This window comes from Cyphomyrmex costatus, unplaced genomic scaffold (assembly GCF_001594065.2).
Source record: "Cyphomyrmex costatus isolate MS0001 unplaced genomic scaffold, Ccosl1.0 scaffold960, whole genome shotgun sequence".
Classification (NCBI taxonomy): Eukaryota; Metazoa; Arthropoda; class Insecta; order Hymenoptera; family Formicidae; genus Cyphomyrmex; species Cyphomyrmex costatus.
The window spans coordinates 56346-71343 of NW_017280551.1; the positions used below are offsets into that span (position 1 = coordinate 56346).

General features: G+C 36.5%; 1 protein-coding gene across 1 annotated transcript in view; it reads right to left on the minus strand.

Annotated features, from left to right (window-relative positions):
• LOC108782016 (RNA pseudouridylate synthase domain-containing protein 2) overlaps positions 1–14998 on the minus strand; it is a 109922-nt gene that overhangs the window by 2781 nt on the left and 92143 nt on the right. Inside the window, exon 5 of the mRNA XM_018550165.1 lies at positions 2479–2566. Coding sequence (XP_018405667.1) covers positions 2479–2566 — 88 coding nt within the window. The remainder of the gene's footprint in view (positions 1–2478; positions 2567–14998) is intronic.

The following is a 14998-nucleotide window of genomic DNA, read 5'->3' on the forward strand; positions in this document are numbered from 1 at the left end:
TGTGAAAAATTGAGTCCCAGTGACTTAATAATATGGCGAACACAAAAGATACAAGACTGAATAATGAATAATTTTTTAACTATGTCAAAGGTGCTTTGTAAGCACAAGTTATATACATTTGATATATCATAACTTAAAAATAATCCATTATTGTTCCTTATAGTTATGACATCTTTTATTCACCATATTATAAGCCTACATTACATGTGAAAACTAATTCATTTTGCCGAGACTCAATTTTCCACATGATTAGTGAGTCGCTTTAACCAGCTTTAACACAAATTTAGTTTATTATTTACTACGTATTCATATGTATACATTGTTTATTTTGAAACTACCCACAGAAATGGATTGATTTACATTTTGACATACATAGAAGTTAAAAATAACAAAATATATGTAACTCAAAGAATTGGATTACCATTGCTCCTTGATAACTAATAATGCATGGTTTTCTAATAAATATAATATTACATTAATGTAAATATATTATTAAATTATTAAATTATTATATTATAATATTATATATTACTAGTATAAATATATTAATCTGAATACATTATATTAACATATAATAAATATATTAATGTAATTAAAATTTTATAAACTTATAACATAATGCATTACTATTAAAACGATCTAAAGATGAGACGAAAAAATTTAATAATATTGCTATTGTCACAATCTATGCAGAGAGAGGAACGAGGAAGCGAAAGCGATACGATTAAGTCGCGATGCGCCGCAATCGCATAACGGTTTTAACGATGTCTGTACGCTAAAATTCAATTGTCGGGCGGCCGAGATCTCTTCGCGGTAGGGCATGGATGAAAAAAAGTACTCGAGAAAACGGGAATGGATGCGAAAGCGAACCATTAAGTCGTGCATCGCGCTCGTACTCCGCCGAGTATCCACTTGCGCGTCGGATTATTTTTGCATTAATACCCGGCTGTTTTGTTACGCAAGCTCTTGTTAACGATCCCTCTCCGAGGACGCAGCCACCGGTGCATTCGGTGACATTTGAGAGGAAAAGTGGCCGAGCTTAGTTCTCCAAGCTCGTATTTATCACCGAGCAAAGCCTCGCGGCCCGTCGTAGGAGAATAAAACTTGCAACCACTGCGGTGGCGCACAACTAACGGTCCCGACAGCGAAAACGAGAAAAGAGAACGGAGGGTAAAAAGATATATAGAGAAAGAAAAAGAGTACGTTAAAGTCTCATAAGCTGGTCTCGCGAGCCATCTTCTTTTTGGACACTCTGGGACGCTTTATTTTCTCGGCAGGTGTATACGTCGTCGCGCGTTTATTATCGTTGCGGATTGAAATAACTGAGACGAAAATTGTTGCGAAGTAGAAAACGCAAGGGTATTAAACTCATTCCGAGGAAATCACCGTAACCGTTAATTTACACCAATGAATCACTGGTACCACCGGTTTAATGCATCGGATTATTGCATTTTATACTCACCGAGAAACGCTCATGTCCTTTACCTATGTGTTTTTACAGCGGAGTCCGCAAAGTCCGACATTATCGCGAAGCGGCAATAATAGCAAGCGGAGTAAATTATTCGTGATTTGCGAGCGCCGTAATGCGCGCGATTAACATTTTAATAGTGAGTTTTATTCGCGCGGTCGCGCCCGTATAGTGCATCGCGACCGCAGGACATTTATGCGAGTCGCCTGCGTGTGCGCGTAAATTCTAAACTCCCTTTTTTCTACGTGGTTTTCTTTTTTCAGTTATAACTATATCGTATCCCGAAGTATACCAGGAGAGACCGAGGTCGACCATAGGTGATGTCGAAACGTTGCATTTTAAAAAGGCAAAGCTCGTCAGAGGCCCTTGGCATTTGACGCACACTACATCTGTAAACCGCGTTGTTTTGTTAGTCACTGCTAAAAAAACGACTCGTTAGCGACGATTTAGTCGCCTTCCACGCGTCGAGAAAAAAAAAAAGAAAAAAAGAAGGAAAGAGAGAGAAGGAAATAAAAGAACGCTAACGAAATCAAGAAGGTCGACATTGAAGGAGCAGAAGTCTACGCGCCCCGGTTGAGACACGCTAGAATTTAATTTATGGGGTACACTCAAATATGTATATTTAGACAAAGCGATGGAAAATTTCATTAGCGAGAGTGCAAAAGAATAGAGTCTGGAAATTCTAAATTTTAACAGCGATGGAACCTTAACCTCGCGAAAGCATGCTCTAGACACTAGGAATAATCTTTAGTAAAAGTTTACGGTTGCATACACATTATACTTATAAAGACAGCTTCTGGAATTTTTCAGATGGGCCGAAACACGAGTGGATTTCGAATATTAAGCGATTTGGCTGCATGGAAAGTGTCGAGACATGCAAAAGAGTATGTGTGTGTATATATATACATATATACAATGTATATGCGTATATGTGTATGTGAGGTTTTCGTGGCTTGGATAATACGACAAACAATTTTTTGGCAGTACAGTTCTGGCAGTACACCACTTACAGGGATGGAGGCGGGCTTGTTGACCACGACGACGTCCTCGTCCATGTGTATCACCGTGATCGGCTCCGAGGTGACAGGCACCTCGTGTCTGCAACACACCAATCGCAACCAGCTTAACGTGGCTTTGTTCCGTTTGCGTTTACACATCTCGCACACGCGTACGTAGTGCACGTACGTAAACGTACACGTAACACACACGCACGCACACATACACACACACACATTTATACGTACACACATTCGTACGTAGACGCGATAGACGTATCAAAATGTCGGGTAGTTCTCGTACGAGTAGACAGTACCAAAGACATGAAACATGAACCGCATCCGTGTCTAAATAGTCCATATCTAGTATATCTAATACACTGAGAGAAATGTTTTGGAGAAACGTATAATCATTTATTTTGTTGATATGTGACTATAATAAGACTTTCTTACTTTTACATTAAAAAATTGTGTTGTTCTAATCAAAATTTGATTATTGTAACCAAATTTTGATTAGAACACCAAATTTGGTTAGAATAACAAAAATTGTATTGCTCTATAATCAATATTTTATTATTCTAGCCAAATTTTGATTAGAACAATACAATGTTTAAGTGAAAAAATAAGAAAGTTTTTGTTAGTCACAAAATAAATATACATACCAAACATTTGCATGTTGGTTCTCTCTTTTTAACAATGTTACATTATTGACATCACTAAGCGCTCAGTTGAGCAAGAAAAGAATTAATATTATAATATTCATATAAAATATGTAGAATAACTTATTTATTATAAATAATCTTTAAAAAATATTATATTTCTTATTTATATTTATTATTTTTCTAAGCTCATGAAAATGTGAACGATGTAAGCGTAATGTTATGTTGTTCACATAACCTTAGAGTAATAATAAATAGTAATGAGAAAGTAAAAAAATATAATATTGAAGATTATTTGTAATACATAAATTATTCTATATTATGAATATTATGATAAATAAATATTAATTCCTTTCTTGCTCTCTTGAGTATTCAGTGAGTAGTACTAAATGTAATTAATGTCTTTGGATAGTATACCCGTGGGAAGTACTGTCGACCGCTTTAGATTGTTAACCGGTAATCAAATTCGACTATCAATTTATAGATAATTATGATAATATCCAAGAGAAACAGTAATCGATCACTGATTGATAATCGCAAGCGACCAGTTTATCGCGATTTATTACTGGCAATCGGCAGTCAACGCCACGCCCGCACGCATGCTACGCTTTTTCGCGATTCTATTCACGTGCGAATTGATTGCATATATCGTCCGACCGCAAAAGGCGGAAAAATCGTGTTGCGCCGATTGCGTTGTGCGTTCCTATACGCACACACGCGCGTGTGCAAAAATACCCGCGCAAAGAAGCTAACAGCGTCGCGAAAATATTGTACAAAGCTGCGCTTTTATCTAACATTAAGGTAAACGCACGAAGGGCGTTCCGCGAAGTGAGACGAAGAAACAGAATGAAGGCGGGAGCGAGGAAGAAAAAGAAGAAAATATGGCAGGTGGGGATGCACGTGCATGCGGCGGCTCCAATTATGAGTTCCATCTACCTAATGCATTTCCACTCCGCAAAACTACGGTCGCACCCACTATGTGTCCTATGCACGTGCATTCTCTCTGCGCGAACAATAAGGAGTCTCGGTAAAGAGAAAAACAAATGCGATGGAAAAGGAGAGAGAGAGAGAGAGAGAGAGAGAGAGAGAGAGAGAGAGAGAGAGAGAAAAGATAGAAGAAAGGGAGAGAGAAAAGGAGAGCCTTCGGCGAATCGAGATTGGATTTGCAAAATCTTTTCCCGTCTTTGCAAAGTGCCTCGTTCACGATAAATGGCGTTTGCGATGAAGGCCGGATAGCTGCGAATATCGGATAAAACACGTGACCAACAGAATTCAATTCGGCGAGCAAGACGTTCGTAAACTTTATAAATTGCGACACCACCGCGGTGAAAATCCCGGAGGGCTAACGCGCACCTCTGGAAAACTAATCATCGCGAATCGATGCATCGTTAGGTCCATTCTCACGCGAATCGCACCAGAATAGATCCGGCGAAATCGTATAGACGATAGTGACGTACTAAGATCACGAAAGATGTTATTAAATCAAAAGTAGATCGAGGACAAATTTATATAATGGCATTTCATAGTTGAGCGAAAAGTTCATTCCTTGGAAACGTGAAATTGTACTTCTTCAGCGATTATTAATCTAATTATCCAGAGTTTAAATAATGGAACGCGATTATATATACTCGTTAACTTCTCTCATTATAACTCTTGTCATTATTGCGTGCATTATACATGTACAAAAAAAAAACTACGTGTGTTAGTCACGCACTATACTAATCTTTCAGCATTGCTCTATCGGTTACGCATTACGCACAAATATCTATTATTCCATTTTCCCTTTCAAGCGCTCACGGAAAGATCGATTTTCTGAAGTATTTAAAAATTTGGCTAAATATAGCTGAATAATTCAGTCAAATAATTCTAAAAAAAATTTAGCTAAACAATTCAGGAACTAATTTTATTGGATCATCAAAGCTATGTAGGGATACTTGAGTTGATTGTTACAAGGTCAAAGCAACATTTTTCATCATGCTCGCATTTCCTACAAAATGAATTAATTTACATTTTAACACATATAAAAGTTAAAAATAATAAAATATTATTTACTGAAGAAAGATTGGGTTACCATTATTCCTTTGACATTGATAAATCTACACTGTTAAATATATACACTGTCAAATTTATTGTAATTTAAGTCGTCACTGCTCCTACTCAATATATCGTTATTTTATACTAAAATAATGGTTAAATTTAACACTCTATAATGTCAATTTAACTCTATATGTCAAATTTTAAATTAGATTAAATTTGATACTAGATTGAACGCAGTGCATAGTGTTAAATTTAACTTAATTTGACTTACTCTCAATATAACGTTATTTCTTCATACCAAAATATATTGAGTAGAAGTAATGGCAATTTAAATTAGGGGTTATTAATTTAACATTAAATTTAACAGTCTAGGTATGAAAGGAGCAATGGTAACCCAATCCCTTGAATTAAATAACATTTTGTTATTTTCAATCTCTCTGTGTGTTAAAATGTAAATCAATCCATTTCTGTAGTTCATTTCAAAGTTAACATCGTTCACATTAACGCAAGATATTCGAATTAAATTTGAATGAGAAATTTAATACATTTTCTTGAGTTGAATTGTTTAATTCCAAGTCGAATGAACGATACATTATATGGGAGCAATAGCGAACTACAGAAACGATTAGAAGTAACTCAAATTGGGTACAATTTGACTGATTATGAATTTAACAGCGTACATGATTATTTTAATTGTTGAACAAAATTATTTTCAGATCTGTATCTAGCTAAATTTTTAGATACTTCAACAAAATATTCTTTCCGTGAAAGGTAGAAATCATTGAAAACCATCATGATAGATACACATATATACTTATCCTGAGGCACATAATTGAATGCCTTTTATAGTTTCATTCGACATATTCTTCCGTCCCGTGTCCTCGGGTTTTCTTAAGGGAAAATAATTCATGTTTTGCAGGAGAGCCGAAATATATATACTATGTGTACCGAAACCGAGAATAAGTAACTTCTATCTTCCAATTGGCTGACACGATATTATGCAACCTTTACAACGAAAGGCAATAAATCGCTTCCGTCTCGTAAATCACATTTCCGCTCCAACATTTCGGGTTCGCTACTCTCAAAGTATCTTCGTTGTGCATACACACAAACGCGCGCGCCGTAGTGCCTTCAAAGTTCACAACGGAATTTCGAAGCGTGTCACATGAAGGGAACATTACATCATATATACTCCGTTCCGTCGAGATGGCGTCGGATAACACACGCTCGCGAAGTGTAACGATTCTCTTGTCCTATCTTTAGTAACACTAGTAACTATTTCAGGTGCTCTGCCGCTTTCACATTCTACTATGTCGTTCGTTCCTCATTAATTTTCACAAACTCGAATTCTCTTCATTTGTCAAATTATATACCTAATCGAGATAACAATATGTATAGTATTACGGAAAGTAGAATCAACATAACAGTTGATGTAACGTAAATAAGGTACATAAATATTCCTCTCTTTCGTATTTTGAACTAAAGTCATTTTTTTATTTAAAATTCTATATTAATTAAAATTCTATCATCTTTCTGAAAACATTCTCAGATTAACTGTATCTATTAAAATGTCGCGTGCCACAGTTTTTCGCCTATCGGTCTCGCCGTCGCGCGTCGTTCCTCGCGTGACATTCGAAAGGTGCGACGACGCGACGTAACAATCAGTTTGCGTGCCGCTCGTCGGTAGAACGGCGACGTCCTGAGTGCACCTTCCAAATTTAACGCGGGTCACATGCCGCAGTGACACACGCACACACACACACACACACACACACACACGTCTCAGCGCGACCGCGAGTATACGCGAGCTGAGAACACCACTGGTACAGATAGCACCAAACGGTGATGCAAAGCGCGGCGATAAATTATTGCAGGTCCGAAGAGCGCGGGGGATTATTGTTCGTTAGTCGACAAGGGAAACGGCGGTGACGCGAAACGGCTTACCGAATTTATTTTCAGCCGTGGTCGGCCGCAATAAACAAAATTGCGAAAACGCGTGCAGTTCGGTCCGCATGTCCAAGGATGATCGACAACAAATAGCGATTTACGTCTCTTTGACATCGGCGCGTATTTTTTTTTTTTTGCGTTAAATAATCCTTTAATGGAAAAGTTAGGGTCGGATATGATCCACCACTTCGTCAGTAAAGAAATTGATTATTTTGTATCATTAGAGAGATCAAACGGATACTATTTTAGTTCTGTTCATGATTGTGTTTCAAGACTAAAAAGCATTTCAGCGCGCGATTTGCAGAACTGGATATATAAATCGGTATATAAATTCACTCTAATATTTAAACACTAAAATTTGATTAAAATAATAGGTTTATTTCTCTTAATTAATTTATTGAAAAAAGCAATGGTAACTGTTGAGTTAAATAATACTTTGATATTTTTAATTTCCATGTAAGTTAAAATGTGGAAATCAATTCCTTTATGTGATTAACTAGCATGCAGCGCGCGCTACGCGCGCACCATTTCCATTTTTCATTTATTTTATTAATATTATTTTGATTATTTTAAATATTATTAAATTAATTGTTTTTTTGCTAATATTTTAATAATAATAGTATTTAATAACAATCCTTTTTCGATCGATTTTCTTGTCGTGTTCGTAGTTGAAATATTGTACCCGTTGGCGCACCCCAAATAATATACAATCTCACAATTTTATTTTTTCGCGCGCCTTTTATATCTCTCTCTCTCTCTCTCACTCACTGAGAAATGATTAAAAGTAACCTCTCTAAATTGGGCACAATTTGACATAATGAATTTAATAACGTACTGCAATACACATTTAAAATCAATTAATAAATCTGATTGTACTTTTTTCATTTATAAATAAACAGAGGATGCAATTTTGCGTGTTATTTACTTTATTATCTATTCTGTATATTAATAAGAGGAGAAAGGAGCAGGTTCAGTTTCCAACCCCAATTTTCTAAAAATACATCTTGCTATTAGAAAATTAATTTATACACGCGATCGATCGTGAAAAGTTGCGAACAAAAAGATCGCATGCGCTGAACCGATCTCGTTACACATAGAATCATTAGACGAGGTTTTGAACAATTAACCGGAATGTATGTGGCACACGATGCGTTATCGCACGCGTGTTGCCTTTCCCACCGCTTCGTCACGGACGAGAGATATAGACGCGTTAATTGTACCGTCGGGTCACGCGGGAAAGCCTGTTGGATGATTATTACAGCGCTTACGCTCTCATGCATTTTCGTCGGGCATTTTCCATGGCTGCTGCAACACGCCCGGTTGCGAATAAATCGCAAACTCGACGAAATCGAGGAAGCGTCCAGAAAATTATTTTGTAATGAATGAATTTTGGGAAATTTCGGTACTCCGCGCACGGTTGTGTAGATAGTTCTATATATGAATCGAATAATATTGACTCTGCTCGCGCCGCATGGTCGACGTTGATGCACGGGCGTCCAATATTTTCCACTTAAAATGAATGTTTATTTTGCCGATTTTTAATTTTATGCGAATCATATGCAACGTTAGTTTACTTAAATACACATTTTAAACGTGTCAGATAGCTCCATTACGTTTCATTTTTCACCACACTATATTGACGATGTCAAATGTATAGAAATTTACATTACTGTAAATAGAAATGCATATATTATAGAATAATATGCGGTATGTAATATACATACATTATATATATATAATATATATATATATATTACTGTTTATATAATTCTACATTATAACCGAATAATATTGATTTTACTTTCGCAATCACACATTGATGCGTTTCGCTATTTATTTGTGTAATCTCATTTGCTCTATTGTTCTATTTCATAATATGGAGGGATATACAATTTTTTAGTTAATTGAGAGAAAAAAATAGTTCGTTTGACTAAATTAATTTAATTGTTCTTATTTCTTTCTTTGGAGAATGTACTTAAGTTAGAGGACGTATTTAAATCAAATATATTATTAATATGTTTGTAAATGTATTTTTATACCTATAAAAACTTTTTTCTCAGTGTATTTAGTTTCGATTTTGCGCGATCATTTGTGTACATTTGCGCATCCACATTCTTGTCAAAAAAATTTATAACGTAATAGAGCTCGTGCATGCAATCTGACCCACACACACATATACACACACACATACACACACACAGGGGTGTGGCAAACTGGAAAGCTTGCGACATTAAAATTTCAGCGCACATAATTCCAGTGTAACAGCGTCAATGGTACGTAACGTGTGCGAGAGAAATGCTATATGCGTCATATTATGCGGTCGCGATACGCAGTCGCCGTGGACCCTCCGTGATGCATTCTAATTAATATACATATATAATTCACGTAATTAATATATGAATGTAATCGTGTTCCGCTGTTGGTTGGCTCTGTCGCGACCGATCATAAGGGCAAACAGTGAGGGAAAGCAACATCTGGCTTTGCCTGTAATTGTATCACTCCGTGTTTCGGAACGGAGCCTCTTCTCTCCGAGGAGATTTTGCCGGCACGGTTAAATTTATGGTAACGATATTCTAACGAAATCAGCGCGAGTCACCGTGGGAATTCACCGACGATCAACTTTTACGTAACGAGTCATCATTGGTCGTCGCCAGATTAGTCTTCGGTAAAACATAGGTCGGACTAATCTGTCGATTTTTTCTACAAGCCTGATTTCCATCTTGTAATGCAAAGAATTTTAAAAAAAGCTGCAACAGAAATATCTATTCAATGCTAATGCTAGACAATTGCATATTAATTTCCAGACAATTACATATTAATTATCGTACCTTCATTACAATTTTAATGTCTCTATCGTGAAATTGCTTCTCAGTTGTCATTTCAGTTAACGATTTATTCAATAAAATCGCAGCCTTTCATCGAGAATCGATGTAACCGGTACATACTGTTACCTTTAGTTGTATGGAGCCAGTAACAGCTCATACATGAAACATCGATTCGGTCCAATACGCTTTAATGTGTCAAAGCGATCTCTGCTTATCGTAGAAACCGCAGCTAGTTACTATTCGAACTCAACCACACGAACTATCAAGTCCCATCAAGATGAATGCTCATGTAATGAATAACGCGATTATCGAGAAACCGATCGGCCAACTAGATGAACTTATGTCGGTATTATAGTTAATTGTCTACTCTGCGACGTTGACTTGCCGCAAGATCTTCCAACCAGTTATTCAGATCCATTGTGTTCAATTCTATTATCTCGATTAATATTAATACCTCGTATTACGATTCAATTATCTGAAACTGTAACAATTATTTGTTATACCTAATAATCGATTCGACTAGAAATATTTTATTCCAAAAAACGTATAAGTAATGCTTTAATTATTACTAATATATTATATATAAAATAGTTTTGCGCTGAAGTATCTAAAAAAGTTAGATACAGATGTGAAAATAACTTTATTAGACCATCAAATAATTTTGCAGAACACTAAAGCTAGTTGTTGGAATATCACAACTTTTTGCAGCGTTGCTCATTATGCTTTAATTTCCTTACATAATTATTGATGGTCTAACAAAATTATTTTCAGATTTGTATCTAAATTTTCATTTCCGTGTGTTTAGAATCAACATAACTAGAAAAAAAAATATTAATATTTCTGAATATATCATTATAACAACAGCTTTTATTTAACAATTATTAATACCTCACGTATTTTGTAATTTTTATTTATGAGATTTTACTTTACATGCAGCTATAGTTGCAGCGAAGTTCATTTAGTATGAGAATGATTTGATGGTTCACTCTTCAAATAATGCAGATACTGCGTACATAATTGACTTTTTTGAATTTTGGATATCGCTGATAATAGCTTGAATTAAGCCCGAATGTCTTGTTAAATAATGCAAAAAAAAATTAAATATAATATACTTTGTTAAATTTTAGTGCACAAACCATATACGTGATTTTTCTCTCATTCACTCTTATTGAATATTTTTACTTGCTGTTCAAATTTCGAAAGTCCAATTAATCTTTATTTTTCGTTGTTATTAAACTTGATATATATGTTGATACAATTTCATTTTATTTTATCGCACGGTACGGTTCCTCTTTATTTCCGCAATTCCTACAATTCCAAATTATTCGCGAAATCGTTCGATTATCTCTCGAGAAAGGATTTTTCCCAGGACTCATTAGCTACTTTCTGAAGTAGCATCATGCGATTTCGCTTCGTTAGGCCTAAACAGACAGGTCGATTCCGAGCCGCGGTTAAATTTCCCAAAGGCACAAAGGACCGAGCGGACCTAAAACGATTATCGAGCGATATCAAACCGCGAGATAGACTTCACTTGGCAAAGTTCAGCAAGCAGCAAGCAGGTAGATCGTTAATTCCGTCAGATTGCAGGCGAATCCCGGGGTCTTGTCACGACGGAATGCGCTCTCGAGACACACCCCGGGAACACTTGGAATTTAGACACGAGCTCGACCCGAGTCCGACATGAGCGGCCTTACTATGTAAGGAACAAGGCCGATTGACATAAAGGACGATGGGGGATGTGACACAGTTAATTGCAGTTAGAAACTGTCAAGTTCCAAGATAGTTCCTATCTAGACTACATCATTTTTGAAAAACATTGTAACACTGTGCACTATGAATGTATCACGTTAAATATTAATTTAAATGAGATCTTCGTGTATATGTAATAATCGTTACGTTGTTTCTCTGTTATTAATAACATGATATAATCGTAACATTTGATATAATATTTCACAAGGGAAAAAATTCTATTTTTATTTGAAATAGATCTTGATACCTAATAGGCATCATTGGCAAATCCCAAAATTTGTCAAGAGAAGAGAAACAATCACAAACTGAAGCTGCAATAACATCACAAATTACATTAATCGTTAATTTAGCTCTCAATTTGTAACCCATGTAAAATTGGCCCCTCATAATATTAAAAAATCGATTTTTTTCTTCATTCATTCGTTTGTTCATCGTTTTCTCACGAATGCTCAGTTGGAATTTTTGTTTGTTCACCCTTAGTTCAAAAGATACAAGAAAATTAAGTTTTGGTATCGCGCGAATTAAAAAATCTTATTTCTTTTGTATTCGTTTGCTCATCGTTTGTTCACACGGGTCAATTTGTAATCTGGGTTTCTTTACGGCATACAAGTAAAATTTTACCCTCAAATTTTAATTTCTGTTAAGTAAAAGTTTTAACATGTAAATTATTTCAAAAACTATTTGGTAATGTAATAGAGGCATTAAAAAGTAACTCCGTACTTTTTCACATTTTTTGAAAGCATAGAACAGCAAAAAACTTTTTATTCCTGCAATAGATTGTACTTGAACTCTCTTTCTCGCTCACGCCAAATATCATATATTTATCTCACTTTAAATTCCATAAGTACGTATACTAATTCAGCTGCAAAAAAACAGACTTCTCGAGTGGACAAAAAAATACCAGATGACAAACGGAAGAAGTAAAAATATATTATAGTTGCAAACAAAGAGATTAATAAACATAAGTATCTTAAAAGATTCCACTTGTAACATTAAATTGCAACTGCAAAGATTCCATTTATAATAACATTAAATTCATTTGCTTAAAATGTCCAGATTGCCAGTCGTTATATTCTTATTCAGTGCTTCAAATATTCGATAAGCCGATATTCTCCGGTTGTTCAACGTCACTAGATCAAAATGCTTTTGACATATCGTTAGAAAAACATGGAGACGGCACAAATGTAAAGGCGCAAACAGATTATATCAACCAGGTCGGTCAACATTACGGATTCCCTCGCGACGTGGTCGCAGCGCCGAATTAGAATTTCATGAGAATCCCCAATTAGTTCGAGCGTGCATAGGTAGCTTGTCGCGCACTCTTAGATATACAGATCGTAAGACGAGCCGGTGACTTCCTCCGGTAATAGATGGTGATTCCTGGCCAATTTCAAATTACGTCGTGACCGCTAAATCTACCGAGAGATTAATCCATCGCAAATTATACGTTAACCGAGAGCGCGGTTAGCCGCCGTGAGAAAAAAAAAGCACTTCGCGGTCGTTCCACGAAGGAAGGCGGTAATCTTCTCTCTCCACTTAATCTTTGAAAAAGAACGCCTTATCGCGTTTTCTCACGATCTTCGCGAGAATTGGTATATAATGAGATACGCCCCGCGATCGCGATATAATTGATGGATCGCTCGTGCTACAAGAGTAGAATTCAGGTATTTCTTTGAATTGCATTTGTAGATATACGCCTCCCCTCACATCGCTGCATTCGGAAAAGCAGTTTATCTGTTCTGCCATCGCGTAAAATTATTCAATTTCCGCGCGAGTTAGCCGGAAGGGAGCGAGTGCTTTTAGCGAAACCCAAGGCTTACGAGAGCAGGCAGTGCGGCAAAGATCGCGGGTGATGCACAGGAGCGATAGAGAAGCGTGTCGCGGGTCGAGGGCGCGACTGGAGGTCCGGCGACAGGTTGATTTATTAGCATGGACCGGGTGCACGATGGTATCGGGACGGAGGTTGGAGGTCGGGCACCTCCTTCTGCGCTTCACCCTCGTGTCCGCAACACGTAAGCAGAGTGCCCGCAGGTGTCCTGCCTTATCGTTCGCTGATCGCGGCATGGATTTCCATGATGCTTTGAGTCCAGGGGTGCGCGGTGCCCGACATTTTCCTCGAATCATCTGTTAATTCTATTTTATGCAGTGAGGAAATGTCTGATTGGAGTAATAGAAATTCAGGTTGAAAATAGAAATACAGAATTTTCTAATTGAATCTACTATTTCAGTTGAGATAACTGAAATTCTGATTGATATAATTAGAATCTTCTGATTAGTGTGATTCGTTCAACCAGACATTTTTCTCAATCCATTCGAGCGTGAATAAAATTCGAGCAAGATCTCCGTCTTTTTTTATTTATCACACTTTTATTACTACGTTAGAAATTTACTAAATTTTAATAATTAATTGTTCGAATAGTACCAACTAAATATTTATTTACAGTAAATAATTTTTCAATAAATAAATAAATGTATGTTTACATTTAGTAAATATTTCGGGTAACTGTACCTACTACTATAGTATGCCTTTAAGCCAACTTGCTCACTACCGAATTATTATAATTATTAAGTATTGTAGTTTTAATTTTGTCTGTTTGTGAAATTAATACTAGTTTTTCAACCATGTATTCCTTTTTCTTATATTTTTTAATCTAAAAAATGTTAATGTTTTATAATGTTTCTGATAAAAATAAAGAAAATGTTTTATCCAGCTATTAGTGTAGGCTCCTCCAAAGGGCAATGGCTCTATTAATATGTCCTCAATTTATATATTTACACATTTATTAAAATTTAGTATATATTTTTCAGTGTACTGTATTATTATCTTGTGCGTTAACATATTTCGGTTGCGCACCCCTGCTTCTCTGGCTCCTTGCACCGCTACGGCGTCACGCGTCTTCGCGATCGATCTTCACGCTGATTACTCTCTATTCGGCCGAATTCGTCGAGAGTCGATCAGAAAACGGATATTAACCGGATTACTTCTTCAACAAACGTTACGACCGGCCTGACGCATTCCGTAAGACATTTTACAAGACGTTTCGCGAGACGTTCCGCGTCGGAGAAGATGGTGACATGGTCGATATTGCGAGGAGAAGCTCGAGAAGATTAATCGTACAGAATTCAGAAGGCAGCGAGATGTGAAAACGGGGAGACGCGTACCCTACTCAATGCGTCGTATTCTACGGCCATTACCGATTCATCGACGGGGACCAACTCTCCTGCGAAATTACACGGCGCTAACGGTAAAGCGAATCGTTCGCCTACGGAGGGGCCCTTCCGGCTAATTGAATCATCCCACCTAATTTCCCGCATCAC